The sequence below is a fragment of the Camelus bactrianus genome, chromosome 21 (genome assembly GCF_048773025.1).
Source record: "Camelus bactrianus isolate YW-2024 breed Bactrian camel chromosome 21, ASM4877302v1, whole genome shotgun sequence".
NCBI classification, from domain to species: Eukaryota; Metazoa; Chordata; class Mammalia; order Artiodactyla; family Camelidae; genus Camelus; species Camelus bactrianus.
Window position 1 is genome coordinate 9,534,832 of NC_133559.1, and position 18,414 is coordinate 9,553,245.

Here is an 18,414-nt window from a genome sequence, read left to right on the forward strand (position 1 = left end):
AAAGGAACAAAAGCCCTTCTAGGAGGATCTTGTATTTCTCTGCCTTTAAGGAACTTGCATGACCTTAAAAGAACAAAAGCTCGTCTAGGAGGAACTTGCCTTTGAGATGTAAATGTTTACTTGATCCTCTTAGGCATTTTATTCTGTGTTTTGAGAACTGGGTCTCTGCCGTGTAGAAGGTACACGAATGGTGCACGTTTGGCAGTCAGTTAAATAGACTGGGGCTTTAAGCAGCCTTTTTGCCGGACTGTGTCAGCTCTCAAGAAAATTCATCATAAAGGATCCTAGTCCATAAGGGGCCTTTGCCATCTTAAACTTCATTGCATCTGCCTGTACAACAAAGGCCTTTACTTTCTTAGACTATTTTTGAGAGTAAACTTTGTGGATCTTATAAAGGTTGTGTTTGGCCAACTAACATCCTTCAAAGTCCAACGATCCCCATTTCTGGGCTCTCAGATGTCTTCCTGTGATCACTCAACAGATAAAGTTCATTTGTTACTGGTTGTGTTTGCCCTAACAAACTAATAGCCCTAGGTAATGCCTAAGCTCATAATAGCTCAGGCTGGCTTGTTTCAGCCCACCTTATCAGTCAGACCCCACTGCCTTTCATGGACCTAAGCCTCTTACCTTACCTACAACCAATCAGAGACTTGTGCACAAGCCCATCAGGCACCTTGTGACCCGACCTGATAAAACACCCCAACAACGGGCTCTCGGTGCTCATGCAGGCACCCGTCATCTGTGTGGCCCACTGTTGTCTATGACAGTGCACCCTAATAAACTCCTTCCTGTTTTCATACTTTATCTTTGGTAAATTCTTTTACCAACCCATGCACCATCATGTCACCAACCAGCCGCTCGGTTGTGTCCCACAACAGGCTACCTGCTTTGCACTCTCTTGTGGGGTGCCTCTTGTGTTCTTACTGGTTTGAGTTGCTATTAAGATACTGTTTATCAATAGCCAGATGATGGATCCTTCAAACTGGAGAAACTTCTAAGTTGGTAAATTTTTAGAGAACTCTCATTATAAACAGCTTTTATTGGTGCTTATGAAAGGACCAATTTAAAAGGTGGATGCAGAAATGCAACAACTAAACTTAAGAACTCTTTTAGTTTAAAACGAGGGTAAAAAAACTGTTTCAAGAAGATTTATTCATGGTCTCCACTTCCCCTCAATAGGTCTTATAGATGCTGATAAAAATATTAGCCTGATTAACAAGGAAATAAGAGGAAACTGAATGAAAAGTCAAAAGACTTCTTCCCAACAAGGTGAAAATTTCAAAGGGATTCATCCCAACAGGATAGAAATCTTTAGTTAGTTTTAAAGAAATGGGATAAATAAAACAAATGTTGATGGGATTAAAGCAAAGTCTTTGATACAACACTATCTGAGGTTGGGTGAGCCAAAGGGACTCCAACTTGTCCCTCTAACATTAAAATCCATTCCATTTTCCCTTTTTTTTTTTTTTTTTTAATTAAAGACTGGAAGAAAATTACACTGAGATACCTGACCAGCAACTGCTTGGGACAACAGTTAGATCACTTAATCAAGTTAAGACTGACAAAAGGGCCTGAGTCCCTTAGCTTGACCTCAAACCCTCTTATACAAAAATGGATAAAATGGCTGGGGGATAAAGAGAAAAGTTTCTGGAACTTCTTATAAGACCAAAACCTATTGATGGTGTCCTAATGGAGACTAAATGTAAAGGTATAAGAGTTACAGAATTGAGATGAAAGTTTATAAAAACTGTGTATTTGAACAAGCTTTATATAAAATGGTTATTTCTTTTTTGCCTAATTGTACTGTGGGATAGACATTATTTCTCTCTGAGGAATGCCTTCCCTTCCTGGTATTATAAGACAGAGCATATAAATCTGCCTTTCAGGCAATATTAATTAAACATACTAAAGGAAACCAATACAGTTACCTGTGCCCATACAATATAAAGCAAAAACTAATATTCAGGAACTAACAAAAGCAATAAAAAAGATTTTGCTCCTAGAATTAATTGCTCTTGTACATTCAGAAAGCGGGCTTTTGTTGAACACCCTGTGCAAACTTCTGAAGGCATGATAAATTGAATCCTAATGTTCTAGAATATAGAACCCCTGATTTCCAGTTTCGTTGGAAACCTTCTCCCTGCTATAATAAAAGCTAATGAAAGAAAATTAGTTTTGAGACAGGAGGGAAGGGGGAAGGACACAGCCACAGAAAGAATGACAGCGATTTAACATGAAAATGGTGGAAGATTCACCTCCTAGTTGGCTTTGAGGATTAAGAGGTTTGACTTTTGGTAGATCTTGAGCTTCATTATATGCTCATTGTAACAGCAATCAAATAACATGCCCGCAGGCGCCATGACAGCCCCAAGGCTAACTGCAAAAGGCCAAAGAATGGGCGGTGGCCCTCTCCCTGGGAACCCCAGCCCCTTCCCCACTGCAGTTGGAATGATCCCACCTGAAGGCATGTGAAGCTACTGAGACCGTAAAAACTGGCAACACCACGCCTAGTGGCCCTTTTCGCTCCCTCCTCTTTGGAGACGGCCCGCACTCTGTCTATGGAGTGTGTACCTACTTTTACTTTAATCTGAGCACCTAATTCCCACACCTCTTTCCTTGCCTTTATCTTGCCTTACACTCTATGCAGTATGTATCTCTAAATAAATCTACCTCTACTCAACGGTGGCTCGCACTTGAATTCTTTCCTGTGCGAAGCCAAGGACCCACACTTGGTGGGGCACATCCCAGGGGCTCAGCAGAGACCTGGGACACGGCCCTCCTCACGTTCCACATCTGTTTTCCTGCATCAGTTTGGCAAATTAATCTTTAAATATCACTTGGTGACAGACCAGGATTTTTGGGAATTAAAAGCAACTGTCTTTCACTATAAACCTCCTAGAAGAAAACATAGGTAAAACAGTTTCTAACATAAATCTTAGCAATGTTCTCATAGGGCAGTCTACTCAGGCAATAGAAATAAAAGTAAAACTAAACAAATGGGACCTAATTAAGCTTATAAGCTCTTGCACAGCAAAGGAAACCATAAACAAAACAAAAACACAATCTACAGAATGGGAGAAAATATTTGCAAATGATGACACTGACAAGGGCTTAATTTCCAGAATATATAAACAGTTCATACAACTTAATAACAACAACAATAAAAACAAACAAACAAAAACCAACCTAATCCAAAAGTAAGCAAAAGACCTAAATAAGCAATTCTCTAATGAAGACACAAATGGCAAATAGGCACATGAAAAAAATGCTTGATATCATTAATTGTCAGAGAAAAAAGCAAATCAAACTACAATGAGGTTCACCTCACACTAGTCAAAATGGCCATCATTAAAATGTCCACAAATGATAAATGCTGGAGAGGGTGTAGAGAAAAGAGAACCCTCCTACACTGCTGCTGGGAATGCAGTTTGGTGCAGCCACTGTGGAAAACAGTATGGAGATTCCTCAAAAGACTGAAAATAGACTTACCATATGATCCAACAATCCCACTCCTAGGCAAAATAATCTGGAGGGAACTCTAATTCAAAAAGCTCAATGTTCATATCAGCATTATTTACAGTAGCCAAGACATGGAAGTAACCTAAATGTCCATCGACAGATGACTGGATAAAGAAGGTGTGGTATATTTATACAATGGAACCCTACTCAGCCATAAAAAAGAATAAGATAATGACATTTGCAGCAACATGGATGGACGTAGAGATTGTCATTCTAAATGAGGTAAGCCAGAAAGAGAAAGAAAAATACCATATGATATCACTCATATGTGGAATCTTAAAAAAAAAAAGACAGAAAGAAAAGAAAGAAAGACACAGATGAGATTACTTACAAAACAGAAACAGACTCACAGACATAGAAAACAAACTTATGGTTACCAGGGGTAGTGGGGGTGGGGGACGTGGATGGGAAGGGACATATTGGGAGTTTGAGATTTGCAGATACTAACTACTATATATGAAATAAATAAACAACAAATTTCTACTGTATAGCATAGGGAACTATATTCAATATCTTATAGTAATCTATAATGAAAAAGAGTATGGAAATGAATATATGTAGTGGGGGAGGGTATAGCTCAGTGGTAGAGCACTGCTTAGCATGCACAAGGTCCTGGGTTCAATCCCCAGTAACTCCTCTAAAAATAAATAAATAAATAAATAAATAAATAAATAAATAAATAAATAATAAGCAAACCTAAAAAACAAAACAAAAAACAAAATATATGTACATATACATATAACTAAAACATTATGCTGTACAGCAGAAATTAACACAACTTTACCAGCAATTGTAAACTGACTATACTTCAACTTTTTAAAATGGGGAAAAAAAGCAAAGGGAGAATATTTTATCACTGAACAGAATGAAATACTGTTGCCATTTTAGTACATTAAAAAAAAAAAGCAACTGTCTTTGTATCTTTGTGTTGCTTATCTCTACAAATCAGAAATGTAAATACAGCTCACAGTGACCTGAGGTTGAGCCCAATTAACTCAATTGAGTTGAACCTGAAACCAAAGAGGAAAAAAGGGAAAAAGAGGCCTTTTAAAACTACTCACAAGCGGGAGGTGCCAAGATGGCAAAGTAGAGAGACTCACAGTGCACCCTCTTCCACAAAAACACCAAGAATTACGTCTACAAACCCACTGAATTGCACAGAACACCTACTGAACTCTGACAGAGTGTCTCTCGCTTCGAAATACAGGAAGATTCTCACAAAATCCGATAAACAGCAAGTTTATACTGTATAGCACAGGTAACTATATTCAGTATCTTGTAGTAACTTACGGTGAAAAAGAATATGAAAACAAATATATGTATGTTCCGGTATGGCTGAAGCATTATGCTGTACACCAGAAATTGACACACACTGTAGATTGACTATATTTCAATAAATATATATACACAAGGAAAAAAAAATTGTTCAAAAAGCTCCCTCACCCAAAATCTAATTAACAGCTTCCTTAAGGATTTATCAAGGACAGATACCAATCTCAAGTTCTTTTCCACAAATAGTAAAAAGCTTTAGTTATCTGAACAAATAAATTTAACTTAGAGCAACTGTTATTTATAAATTAGTAAGTTTATAATACCTGATTCATGACTAAGTTTTAAAATGAAGCTATGAGCTCTCTTGTTATGTCTGTTTATATGTCTGTGTATATGTTATACACATGATATATCTTGACCTTTGGATAGTATTATCAAAATGAAATTTACAAAAAAGCTCTATTTAATTGATATAAAAATAAGTACTTACAAATTAAACATATTGAAATGTAATAGAAACTAACCTAAATGAATTTCCAGTTTATGTAATCTGAGAAATAATTCAATATTAAATTAATATTCAGTATTTTAAGTTTGTTGGTTTAATTAATATAGACATCTTGTTTTTATTACACCTAGGTTTACTAAAAGTCAAATAAGATCGTGTTATCTATTATAAAATTTATGAGCAAGAAAAATAGCTTGAGATGGTGGCTGACTTTGTCTCATGTCTCATAAAGTTTTCATGGGTAATCTAAACATAATTGTTGGGAACAAATGAATTAAACAGATATAAATGGGGTAAAAGCTTTTAGGTGAACTCTTTAATTATATTTTATGGTATGTCTACTTAAAAATTATTTCTCCACATTTTCAGTAACTTGAAACTTCACAGTTTTGCTAAGTTAAATGATGGAAATTTATTAAATGTCTAGATCATTTTCACATAAAATAGTATACTGAAATAATTACTAAACATAGGCTTCCTTATATACAGAAAATAGAGATATTTAGGACTATTAATAAAAATATTTGGTGCCACATTAAAATTTTCTATAAAAATGTTTCTAGAAATCATAAATAATATTTATAATAACATTGATAGTTTTGCCAATCTACAGAATACTAATGTAAAAGACAGTTCATAATTGCTTACTCTTTAGTTTTCACTAGAAATTAAGATTTTTAAAAGTTAAGAATTCTAATTAATATGTGTAATTAAAACTACTAAAATTAACAAGCAAAACATCTTTGTATGAAAGGGAAACAGTTTAAAGAATGGAAATGCATTCTGTTATGGGAAAACATAGTAATTTTGTCCTAGAGAGAAAGAAAGAAAAAGCATGGGATAAAACCTAAAAGTAAAAAAGAAAGTTATAGAAGGTTTGTGGGAAAGAAACCACGAGAAAATTTTGTGCATGTTCAAGACTGGCTAAGGGTAAAATAAAACTTAATTGAGTGAACACATTTAAATATTAAAAGTATGCTGATGCAAAACTAGAATTTGGCTTTCTGTCTGTGTCAAGAGAACAAAATTTTCTTGGAATATTGATCGGCTTTTGATAACAGATTGTAAAGTTTCTTCATCTTTAAAGTAATTTGTTCTAACTTTGTGTATTTGCCTTTAAAAGCTTTTATTGTCACTTTGGCTGAATGAGTAACTATTGTTTCACAGTGACCTGTGATCCAGATCAACAGGATTAATTGTGTGGGACTGAATGAACGAACAAATATAACTTATAATTTTATGACTTCTTGTCTGAAATATTATTGACCTTTAATCCTTATTTTCCACAGAACCTTTCCTCTTATGCTATGACTTATAAAAAGTTGATAAAGTATACCTTTGTAAACAAAGGTGAAACATTTATCTTTTTCTCTCTACTTGATCCCTCCAAAATTTGGCTTCTCTGGCTGGCTCCCCTCTGGACTTGATGGCTTATTGCAATCCAGATCACAACGAGTTATAGTAGTCATCATTTTAGTTTGCTCTCTTTTTGTTGTTTTCAATCTGTTTATGCTTTGTGTCTCCCCTCTATTCTGATCATATTACTGTTACCAGCTCTATTACTTATATTCGTCTATTTTATAAGATTGTTGTCTCTTGCATTACCCGGTGTATAACCAGACCTCCAACAAAATTAATGATGGCTAAACATCCCAAGGCAATTGACCACATATCTAACGCTATATAGAATAATTGTAATAGTGCAACTCTAGATACGGGAAGAAGTAACAAGGGGAAAACATTTCCTAGATCATAATACACTAGTAAGACACATGATCCAGAGAATTTTAGGTTATTAATAGGACCTAATCCAGATACAGCCCATGAATGCCCTATTACAGAGAACTTGGTCTTACCTAGGAGTAAGTGTTCTTAGTGCCACAGAACAAAATGGTCATGAAATGCCTCCCAAACCTTGGTTGAATTTACGACCTACAGAGGGACACTGTAAACTTAAAAATTTGCCTGTGACTCCTGTTCTACAAGGATCAAACCATTAACCACTGTAGTTGCCCTGACAGTGAGCCCTGGAGAGGAGCAGAGTGGAGAAAAGCAGGAAAAATTCCGTGCTTTGGATATACTGGCACTTAGACAATTACGATGCATATCTAAAGAAAATTTTCAAATAACTCCTAATTCTTGCATCTTCCCATTCATAGAAAAGCATTAAAATCGTTAACTTGAGATGTCTGTTCTTTGCCACTAGCAGTAATCACTTGATGCTGGATTACACATTTTTCCCAGCAAAAAAGTTTGTATAGATCCTGGCTCCTCCCTTGCCTCTCCAGAGCAGTTCCGCAGAGCTATCTGAGAGGCAGTATCCTGGGCTACAGTCCTCAGTAAGGTCTCCAAATAAAACTTAACTCACAACTTTTACTTTGTGTGTTTTTCTTTCGGCTGACACTTGCTGTCTGTCTCTGAACCCCAAGTGGAGGCAGAGACAGAAGCTCCTTGGCTTTCCCCTGGCTGATATTAGAAATTGAGGCCCCTGTCCCAGTCCAGCCCCTCTACTCACCCAGGATCAGCAGAAGGAGCCACAGAAGCATGGGGACCTGGCCCAGCTGAGGGCAGGAGAAGTCTGTCTCACCAAAAGCCAAGCTTATTTTTCACCCACGAAAGAAGACAGAAGCGTGGTACTCAGATGAGATCTGCAAGCATTAGAAAAGGGGAAGGAAAGAACTGTATCTTGCTTTAGTTTCCGAGAAATTCACACAGCCACCTTCCTAGACGTTTTTATTTCAGCCCCGGTGGCTGTGCATTTTTAGATGTTGGTCATCTTCTAACAGCCCAGCTCTCTTGGGAGAAATGTCTTCAAGGCTCTTCTGGGTTCTCTGAAAATGCCAAGCTGTGGATTTGCATTTTGGCATTTTTCGAGTGGAAAAACCCCTTCATTACCTTCAATTCATACAACCTCAGGTTCTAATAAAGACACACTTGGCGAGTGTGGTGTCCTGCTATGTTTTATGGTGTGAATCACAAAAAGTCAAAGCATCAAAACAGACACGAAAACCGTCTGACCTTACCTAAGCTGGCATGAAGTTGTTAGAGAGGGAAATAAAAAAATTCACAGACCAGCAAAAGGGGCTGCCCCTAAATTCCCCGCGCGTCTGTACAAATAGCAGACAGATGAATAGGCATAGGGTAGGCAATTGTTTCGTGCCTCTCCCAGCCTATAACCAGTGCTGTGGCTGGACAGGCCCCTGTGATTCTTACTGTGATTGCAAGACACTGTCAGCAACAACCACGAAGAAACTTTGGAAAAAACAGTTTATCACTCCCAGGTCCTGGAAAGCACATGGCACACGCAGGGCTACACAGTGTGGTTGTGGCCCTGGGGTTCTGCTTTTATTCAAGTGGAGGTCGGGGGCCTAGTGTTTCGAGGGTTCACTCTTTATTAGAGAATTTAAAACATAAGAGCTGGAATTTAAAGCACAGGAAGAGGAAAAACAGGCCCAAATGGCCAGTGACCAAAATCACCCAAGATCTCTAAAACAAAGAAGGCTGGGCCACCCCGCCCCCCAGGTGGGAGGGGGGGGCTACTGGTTTTTTATCTAACGGCTGGCAATGTGTTTATTTGAAATAACTCTTCGAATGGATATCTCTGCAATCAAAGCGTAAGTCACGCGTTTACATTACAAAAAAGAAAAACCAACTGTTAGGGCTCACACTAAAGAACCCCTGTTTTTAAAGCCAGAGCCCTTTTCAGAGAGACCTTGCAGTCACAGACGTCTTGGCCTGATTAGTTTCTGTTTCAGGCCCCTGTGTGTTTTTTTCACAGCATTTGTCATAATTTGTAATTATTTCTTCTGTTTTTTTGCTTGTTTTTGTGTCTTCTCCTCAGCTAACATTTAAGGGCCTGTGTTTATTTTATTCATCCTTCTATCCCCTGTGTCTCTAACAACTCTTTCTTGGAAGATAAGCATTTAATAAATATTTTTTGAGGGACTATGAAAAACTCTGGACCAGTGTTGCTCAACATTGATTTCATCAGCATTCCCCTAAGGGCATTTTTTAGATTTTTTTTTCTCTCCAGCCACCACCGCCCCCCTCCTCCATGAAACACTAATAGCACAGATATGCTGTATTACATAAAGTATATATATATAAAATATATATATATATAATACATAGAGTATTTATATATATACGCTTTATAAATAAAAAGTTAGATACTTTTCACCTCCACAAGAACCAGTTTTTGCTGCCTTGAGGGTGATAGCACCTCTGTTGGGAATGCATGCTCTAGACATGCCATTCTCAGCAACGTAACTACCAGGATAGAAAGATATGACCATTCAAATACTCCTTAATATTAGAAACAGAAAATTTCTGATCAAGTTTCCCTTTTTTGGGGAGGCCAACCTGAGGCTATAATGGAAAGATGTCCTCTTCTTTAACCAAATAGCATTCCATTCTTTCCCCCAGAAATTATAATGTACAAATTATTAGTACATTTTGTATTTATGTACTTACGTGATTGTATTGTTAGAGCAGGCAGGTAGCTAGATATGGGCAGGAAAAGGGGGACACAGACCAAATGACAGGAACTGGGCAGAGAGGAGGGGCATAGGCCAAATGCAGGAAACCGTGCATCATGAAAGCACCAGGGGTCCCTGAGCAGAGAAAGAGAAGCAGGAACCTGTGGGCTGGTAAGTGGTCACAAATTTGGGGGTGATAAGCACCTCAGAGGCCAACAGAGAAAGGTGAGAAACAGCAAGACTCTCCAGTGTCTGAATGTAACTTTTTGCTCATCATGCCCTTATTTCAATAAAATTAGCCTGGCAGATTAGAAGTACCCATCATGCAGCGACACCATGACATTTTTGATCCAGACTAAATAAGGGCAAAAATCCCTCCTCCCTTTGGGAAGGTGGAGTTGGGATGAAAATCAGGGAATACGACCCCACACCCTTCCCTCCCTTATGAATATTCTGCCCATTCATTTTTACACCCTGTGTAACCAACTTGCCAAAGAAACACAGGGCAGCCTCTCACTTGAGCCTGCCCATTCTCGCCTTGAGAGTGCACTATCCATCCCTTAACAAGTCCTCACTTTGCTTTTGTAACAACTGTGTCTTATCTCTGAACTCTTTCTGGGACGGGACAACAGCCTGGAAACCAGTTACATCTACCGGCAACAGTATGATGTCTCTTTCTCTCATTAGACTAGTATCACAAGAGCTGAGAAGTCTGATGTGTTCTCCATCCTGTTTTCTTTCTTTTCTTCCTTTCACTCTTCCTTTCTACCCTCCTTCCTTCGTTCCTTTTTCTTTTTTTGTAGTAAGAACACTTAACATGATATCTATCATCTTAACAAATGTTTAATTCTATAATACATCATTGTTGACAATAGATACCATGTAATACTGCAGATCTGCAGAGCTTAGCTTAATCTTGCTTAACTAAAATTTTATGCCAGGTGGTTAGTAACTCCTCATTTCCTCCCCCTGGCAAATACAATTCCACTTTTTGATTCTATAATTTGACTATTTGAGATACTTCATATGTGGAATAATGAAATATTTGTTTTTATGTGACCGGTCTACTTCACTTAGCATAATGTCCTCATGGTTTATCCATGTCACACATTAAAGAATTGTTCTACTTTTAATTTTTAGAAGTTTTCCACAGCTGCCAGGTCATTTTTCATTCCAACAAATTGTACAGTAAAAAATTCTCTTTTCTCTATATACTTGCCAACACTTTTTTTTTTTTTGATAGTAGCCATCCTAACAGGTGTGAAATAGTTGTTTTCTGTAGTCCTGTAGCTATCTGTCTTTTTCTATGTTCTGTTGGTTTCATATTGATATGCTTTGTTCCTTTCTCTTGTGTGTGTAGCTTCTATAGGTTTTGTGTGCATTTGTTTGTGTTTGGTTACTTCAGGGCTTACATAAAATATCCTACAGTTATATTAGTCTACTTTAAGCTGATAACTTAAGTTCAACCACATACAAAACGGTATACTTTAACTTCTCTCCTCCCACCCACTTTATGTTATTGTTGTCATGGTTTATATCTATTTATGTTGTGCATCTTCTATCATATTTTAGTTATAGCTAAATACCTCTGTATTTTAACTTTATGCTAGAGTTAAAAGTGATTTGCCCACCACCATTACAGTAATACAGAATTCTGTATTTGTCTATATATTTACCTTTACCAATGAGTTTTATAGTTTCACATGCTTTTGTGTGGCTGTAAATTCACTTTTATCTTTCTGCTTTCAAAACTCTCTTTGTCTTTGACTTTTGATAATTTGATTATAATGTGTCTCGATGTTGATTCGTTTCAATTCATTTCATTTAGGGTCTTCTGGGCTTTTTGGACCTGAATGTCTATTTCCCTTTCCAGAGTTTGGAACTTTTTAGCTATTATTTCTTTGAATTATCTTTCTGGTCCTTTTTCTCATTCTTCTTCTAGGATTCTCATAATGTGTATATTCATCTGCTCGATGTTGTCCCCTGAATACCTTAAGCTTACTTTACTCTTTCTCATATTTTTTTTCCTTTTTGCTCTTCTTACTGAATTATTTCCAGTGACCTATCTTCAGTTCTGTGATCCGTTCTTTTGTTTGATCTAGTCTGTTGTTGAATCCCTTTTGTGAATTTCTCGGTTCAGTTACTATGTTCTACAGCTCCAAGACTGCTATTTGTTTCTTTTTATGGTTGTTGTATCTTTGTTGTAATTCTTTTTTAAAAAATTTGTTTTATTTAATTAATTAATTTAATATTTATTTAATTTTAGTCAGGGGAGGTAGTTAGGTTTACTCACTTATTTTTAGAGGAGGTACTGGGGTTTGAACCCAGGACCTTGTATATGCTAAGCATGCCCTCTACCACTTGAGCTATATCTTCCCCTTCTTTGTTGTAATTCTTAATTTGCTCAAGCATTGTTCCCTGGACCACATTGAGCATCTTTGTGGGAGTTATTTTAAATTCTCTGTCAGGTAAATTATGTAATGATTTTAATAGAACTGGTTTCTAGAAATTTATCTTATTACTTTGTTAGGCACATCTTTGTCTGGTTCTTCAACATCCTTGACTCTCTATGTTGGTGTCTGTTCATTAGACAAAGCTGGCACCTTTCTGAGTCTTCGCAGACTGGCCTCTTACAGGAGAAAACCCCCACCAATCATCCAGCCCAGAGAATCTGGTGTCCTCTGCAACTCTGTTTCTCTTCAGGGAGAAAAATACAGCTGTGATTTCATCCAGTCACTCTGTGCTGATCTGGGTTGGGAAGTAGCTATTGTGTCAATCTTCCCAAGACACATCTCCATTCTCTCTCTGGTGGCTAGAATGTGCAGACTCATCAGAGCTTCAAGACTCTTGAAAGAGGTGCTAGATCTTTGGATAGAGAACAGGGTTTTTTTTCATCTCTCACTCTGTCCTGAGCTGGGGCAGGATTAATGGCATCTAACAGCCCAATTTACTGACTCTCCATACTTCCCTGAGAGGCTAGAATGTGCTGGACTTGTCAGAGATCCAACACTGACAAGGCAGAAGTCAGTCCTCTAAGAAGCTGCCTCAAGGTGGTCTACAAGGTAAGCATTCATCCTTATAAACTTCCCTCTTGGCACTGCTTCTGCTGCGTCTCATGAGTTTTGGTAGCTGTGTTATTGATCTCATTTGACTCAAGGTATTTTCTAATTCCCTTTTTGATTTTTTTCTTGGACCCACTGGTGAATCCGGGTGTTAGGGAGTCTTTTTCTGATCTTATGGTGCTATACCAGAGGTGAGGTCTCCAGTGAGAGGATGTCACAGATTGCCCTTCTGGCTTTGTGAGTCTCATCTTATTTTCTCATGAGATTCGGGAGCCTTTTATTAGTTTCTCATTTCTCGCAAAAAGAGATTTTTTTCTGTGAGCTGTTGCTGACTTGGTCTGGGAAGAAGGAGGGTCTAGGGCTTCTTACTCCACCGACTTGATGCTATCCCAAAACTCAATTATGTTTTCATTGCTTAGCAGATCATTGTCAAATACTAATTTGTCAATAAATATCTGCTGAATGGGTGAATGACCAATGACTAATAGAGAACAATATGATAATAGAAGAAGATAGATGCATTTAAGCTGGTTTTTTAGTCACTCCTGGTTAAAGGCACTTTTTACAATATTCTGGAGATGAGGTGTTGATTATAACTATTTATCTAAATTAAACTAAGCAGTTTATTTAAACTGTACTCAGTTTACTGTGTAGTATGGGATTATTACAAACTAAAAATTACAGAGTGTGTGTGCCATGTCTAAGAAATCTTCTCTGACATTTTGAATTTGGGCTAGCTGTCCCTCTCCTGTGCTTCCATAACACATTGATTTCCCTCACCACAGAGTTTATCATGCAGTTCAGTGTAATTTCCTGTACCTTTGACAGTATTTCTCAGTAGTATAAGTACGTTTAGGGAAAGAAATGACTCACTTTTGACTTCTCCGTGTCCAGCACAGCTGTCAATAAAAGGAAAGATCAGTTGAATATGAATGGCTTTGAGATGTAGTTCATCAAAGTCTGACATTCTACCCATGAACAGTACAATTCATTTCATGGTCAAATGTGAAGATGTAGATGATTCCTGCTAACAACTGTTTCATGAGGTTGGAAAGAGATACTCATAGAACAGGCTGTTGGATGTTATTGCCTATCTGGTGCCAAAAATACTAGGTATTCTATCTTCCCCTCTGTAAGGCAGGGACTACGTCATGTTCGCATTAGTCTCAGCACCTAGCACAATACCTGACACTAAGTATTGTGTTGCCAAATAGAACACAAGGATCCCAGTTAAATTTGAATTTCAGATTTTAAAAAACGAATGTTACTATAACTATGTATTATACATATTTGGGATATACTTACACTAAAAAAGGCTCATTGTTTATCTGAAATTCAGATATAACTAGAAGGCCTGTATTTTTTTATTTGCTAAACCTAGCAACCCTAACTGAACAGAGTCACTTTTAATTTGTGTGAATAAAATAATGAGTGACCGTGCTGAGGGGACACATTTTTTCCCCATGTGTTTGCAGCTCCCATTCTGCTCTTCTCTGTGCTACTGATGCATTCCGCCTCAGGAGAAGTGAAATGACTTATCGGATTGCTAAATTTTAGGAATAACAAATGAGACAAACTTACTTCAGTTCCATGCTTTTCATCTTGAATGCAAGACTGCTGGTAGAGATGTCTGTGTACAGGCATGGGCCTTCTGCACTGGGGGTGGAGGGGGGAGTCCTAGGCTTTTGAGAACAGATTCTCAGGGATGCAAACAATTGGGGCATGGGCTTAAATATAACAAAAATAAATACAAAGGAACAAACATATAATAGATAAACAAGATTATACTGTATAGCACAGAGAAATATATACAAGATCTTGTGGTAGCTCACAGCGAAAAAATGTGACAATGAATATATGTATGTTCATATATAACTGAAAAATTGTGCTCTACACTGGAATTTGACACAACATTGTAAAATGACTATAACTCAATAAAAAAAGTTTTAAAAAAAGGAACAAACATGTAAGAGTCATATATTCACAAGGTGAGGCTTTTGGTGGGATGAGGCACTGCGGTCTTCAGCCTTAGGCTGTATTAAGAGTGGAAGGCATTTTGTGGATTAAAGAGGCCCATGCTCAGCCACCTTTTTAACTTTACTGAGCTTAGGCAACAGTCTTACAGCCTTAGGGCCCATGTTTTTGTGACCTAGGTGGGTAACATTAGCTTGTGATGGCTTTTTTATGGACCAGTGAATGTTCTAATAGAGGCAGGACTACAACCATCAATATCAATAAGCAAAAGGTAAAAGAACCTTATCAAGGACCTCAGTGGATCTGCAAAGGCCTTTATAAGAAGGAAAAAATGAGGCAAGGGTTTAACTGTGAGCAGCAGGCATATGGATGAGCATGGGAACTGCCCAGACACAGAGCTCTGGGGACAACAAGGATGACTGAACAAAGACCCAGGGTAGCCTGAGTGGCTTTTCTAGGCAGTCACAGCTGAAGCAGGTGATCTTTTTTTGTGAAGTAGAGCTCTCTATAGTTTTTTTAAGCACCAGTGACCGGAATAATACCCTTTAGCTGTAAGTTTCCTTGTGTGCTAAAAAGTGTCAGCAAAGACGCAGCTTCAAATCGCCAGTCTCAGGTCTAGAAAAGCTCCCCCATATCAGTCACCTCAAATTCTACCCTGCTTTCAGGCTCAAGGAGCAAACTGGAGGGATCACTCTTGAATTCACTCACTCTTGAACTCAAGAGTGGAAAGTATTTAAAGAATGACTGAGCAAGTTTCAAGATCGTATAGTTATTGTAAATGGACATGTAGGTCTTATCTGTGTCTTATTGGAAAATGTGACTGATAAGCTACTGGAATTCAAAAGGGGAGGAGGGTCAGGTTCTTGGGGTGCAGAGGAAGGATTGGTTCTCACTGAACCCTTGGGGTACAGGCTTTAGAAACATACACAGTGGTTTCAATTCTAGATTCTGCTGAGATATATTTTCCAACCAAAATAAATACAGGAACTAAATGAACACGTTTCCCAGGTGGCAGGCTTCTTGGGACGCTGTGGTTCCAGAAGAAGCAGCAGCCGATCTGCTTACGCGAGAGTGCAGACGCTACATCACTTCAAAGTTCCTCTCCTCAATTCAGAACTGAGATGTCAGGGCATCACTCAAAGGGGAAGTGAAAACAAAGAAGTTTTGAATACATTAGTTGGAAAAATGGCACAAAATAGGTGGTTCCCACCCATTCACAAAACAGTAATGCTTAGTGTCAACATTAAGCTTGTGCTGGCAGGTTTCTCAAAACTGAGTTGAACTTCAAAGTTTCTGTGTCAACCAGCATCACCTGGCACCAACTGACTGTCATCCCACTGAGGCTAAACAAAGAATTTCTTTACCTAATTTCCTTTCCTTGTATGTGACTGGATCTCTGTTATGTTCTTTGGAAGCACCAAATATAGGTTCTAGATGTGTAAGTCTGCTTGGTATAACTGTTCTAGGGTTAAGGGTTGACTTTTTACAATCCGGTGGGTATGGGGCCTGGGCTGTGATATTTTATGTCCTGTTAACTCTTTGAACTTACTAAAACTATGACTCACAGGAGTCTTGGCACTGAACCAATACAACCTCCAAGGTACTGATAAAAAATTATTTAATTCTTCTGTGAGATGGTCCAGACAAAGGGATCTCTAGACAGGTGGAACCCCTGCATGCCAAGATTCCAGCTAAAATGAAGTCTGGTTGATAAAAATGTGACTTGATTAAACAGAAATTTTATCATGTTTGAGCACATACACATGTTTTCACTTTCAAAGCTTGTAGCAACCCCACAAGGTAGGTTTTGTTATTCTTATTTTTGCACCAGAGTTTCTCAGCAGTGATATTATCAGCATTTGGGGCTGGATCATTCTTTGTAGTGGGGACTGTCCTGTGCATTGTAGGATGTTTAGTGATATTCTGGGTCTCTACCCACAAGATGCCAGTAGAACCCCTCCCCCAGCTGTGTTAGACCAAAAATGTCTCCTGACATTGCCGACTGTCCATGGGAGCCATTATTCCTAATTGAGAACCACTGGTTTACAGGGAACAAACCAAGCATTTAAATGATCTATGACAGAGCCAGTGTGTAGAGACTGGGCTCTGGATGGGCAGGAGGTGGGCTGAGCTTAATCACCTTTAACTTGTTGGTCTAACATGATCTTTAGCAATATTGGCATATCAGGCATAGGACACTAAAAGTTCTAAATTCTGAAGATAGTTACACTGAAAAAATAGGTTGAAATTAAATGATTGTACAGTGTTCATTTATACTTGAAATTCCAGTCCTAGACCAAGCTCTGACAACCAGCATTTCCATTCTTGCCAACCAGCAGAGCTGACAGATACCTGGCTTTAGGGTCTGAATGTGTACTGAACCCGTCAGGCTGGACTTGTTGACTTTAGCTGAGAAGCAGATGGGTTGACCTGCTGCTTGGCTGCTTATTCCTAAACTGATGTCACTGTTTCCTGCTCTCTGGGTGAGACTGATAGTGATCTCCAGCTTCTTGTTCACTTTCTGGTAAATGGAGCCACAAAGCCCTCATTGTTCACATTAGTGTGAAGCCGGAGTCCATCAGACTTGAAGCCAACTGCAAAGCTGTTCTGAGTCACTCAGAACCCAGTGGTCTCAAAATTCATTTGGGAACCAGCCAACCAGCCTTTATAATTCAGCATAAAGCACCCGCGAGTACGGGTCCAATGATGTCAAAATCCACATCACAACCCAGGCTGGTGTGTTTCTGCTTGTTTCCTGTCTTGATTTTAGTTTTTTCCCCAGCCCAGTGTTAGGTGAGAAGGATGAATCAAACATTGGGTCAGTTCACGTGCGAGTTGAAATTTCATGGTAACCTCAGTGCCTAGAGTGTTGTTGTGTTCCACTTCCCCCTAAAAGCCAGGCCATAGTTTGTCCATTGGTCTAGCAGGTGACAGAGGGGGTAAAAAAGGGTAGAAAATGCCACACTTCCCTTCACTTGGGTGGTCTCAGGATTGGCTGAGCCTCAACTTGTAAATTCCAGTTTGTTCTAAGATTTTGTTTTTGAATCCAATTATATTAAGCCAAATATATAGCCTTTAGTGAAGACATCCTTGGCAGATTTGCCAAGCTCAGCATTCACAGGAGGCAGGACCACTGTCTGTTCAGCAGCAGCTCCGGCCTGGTTAGGGGTTGAATTTTTTATGCTGCTCTGAAAGTCATACATTCTGTTTTTATGTGAGGGTGGTAATTTCTAAGTAACTAAGATGAGTAACAACTCCCTCCTCACCTTTCAATCATGTTATCATCTTCTTGAGTTTAAGTAACATAATTTTTTTCTTTTCTATATGTTTTGTCATTGTTTATTTAAACAACAAAATTTTACTATTTAATTACTCAACCTTACATTCCATATCTTGTGACCTATTCCTGAATATACTTTTCCTCTTATTGGAGTACTTCCTCCAAGAGTGTTTTCACACATGTATGTGTATCTGTGTGCGTGTATGTGTATGTGTGTGTGTGTATTAAAATATCGAGGCCTAGGGGGAGGGGAGGGTATAGCTCAGTGGTAGAGTGCATGCTTAGCATGCACAAGGTCCTGGGTTCCATCCCCAGTACCTC

The 18,414-nt window shown here is 38.4% G+C and overlaps 1 protein-coding gene and 1 pseudogene across 2 annotated transcripts in view; both read right to left on the bottom strand.

Moving 5' to 3' along the window:
• FCRL3 (Fc receptor like 3) overlaps positions 1-8,107 on the bottom strand; it is a 31,333-nt gene extending 23,226 nt beyond the window's left edge. Inside the window, exon 1 of one of the 2 annotated variants that reach the window (XM_074349629.1) lies at positions 7,815-8,107. In XM_074349629.1, the coding sequence (XP_074205730.1) occupies positions 7,815-7,845 (31 nt within the window). In that variant the 5' untranslated portion in view covers positions 7,846-8,107. The remainder of the gene's footprint in view (positions 1-7,814) is intronic. The other variant, XM_045518022.2, reaches the window with a different exon arrangement.
• Positions 8,108-16,624: 8,517 nt separating this feature from the next.
• On the bottom strand, positions 16,625-17,928 carry LOC141574319 (non-selective voltage-gated ion channel VDAC1-like; annotated as a pseudogene).
• Between the last annotated feature and the right edge of the window lie 486 nt (positions 17,929-18,414).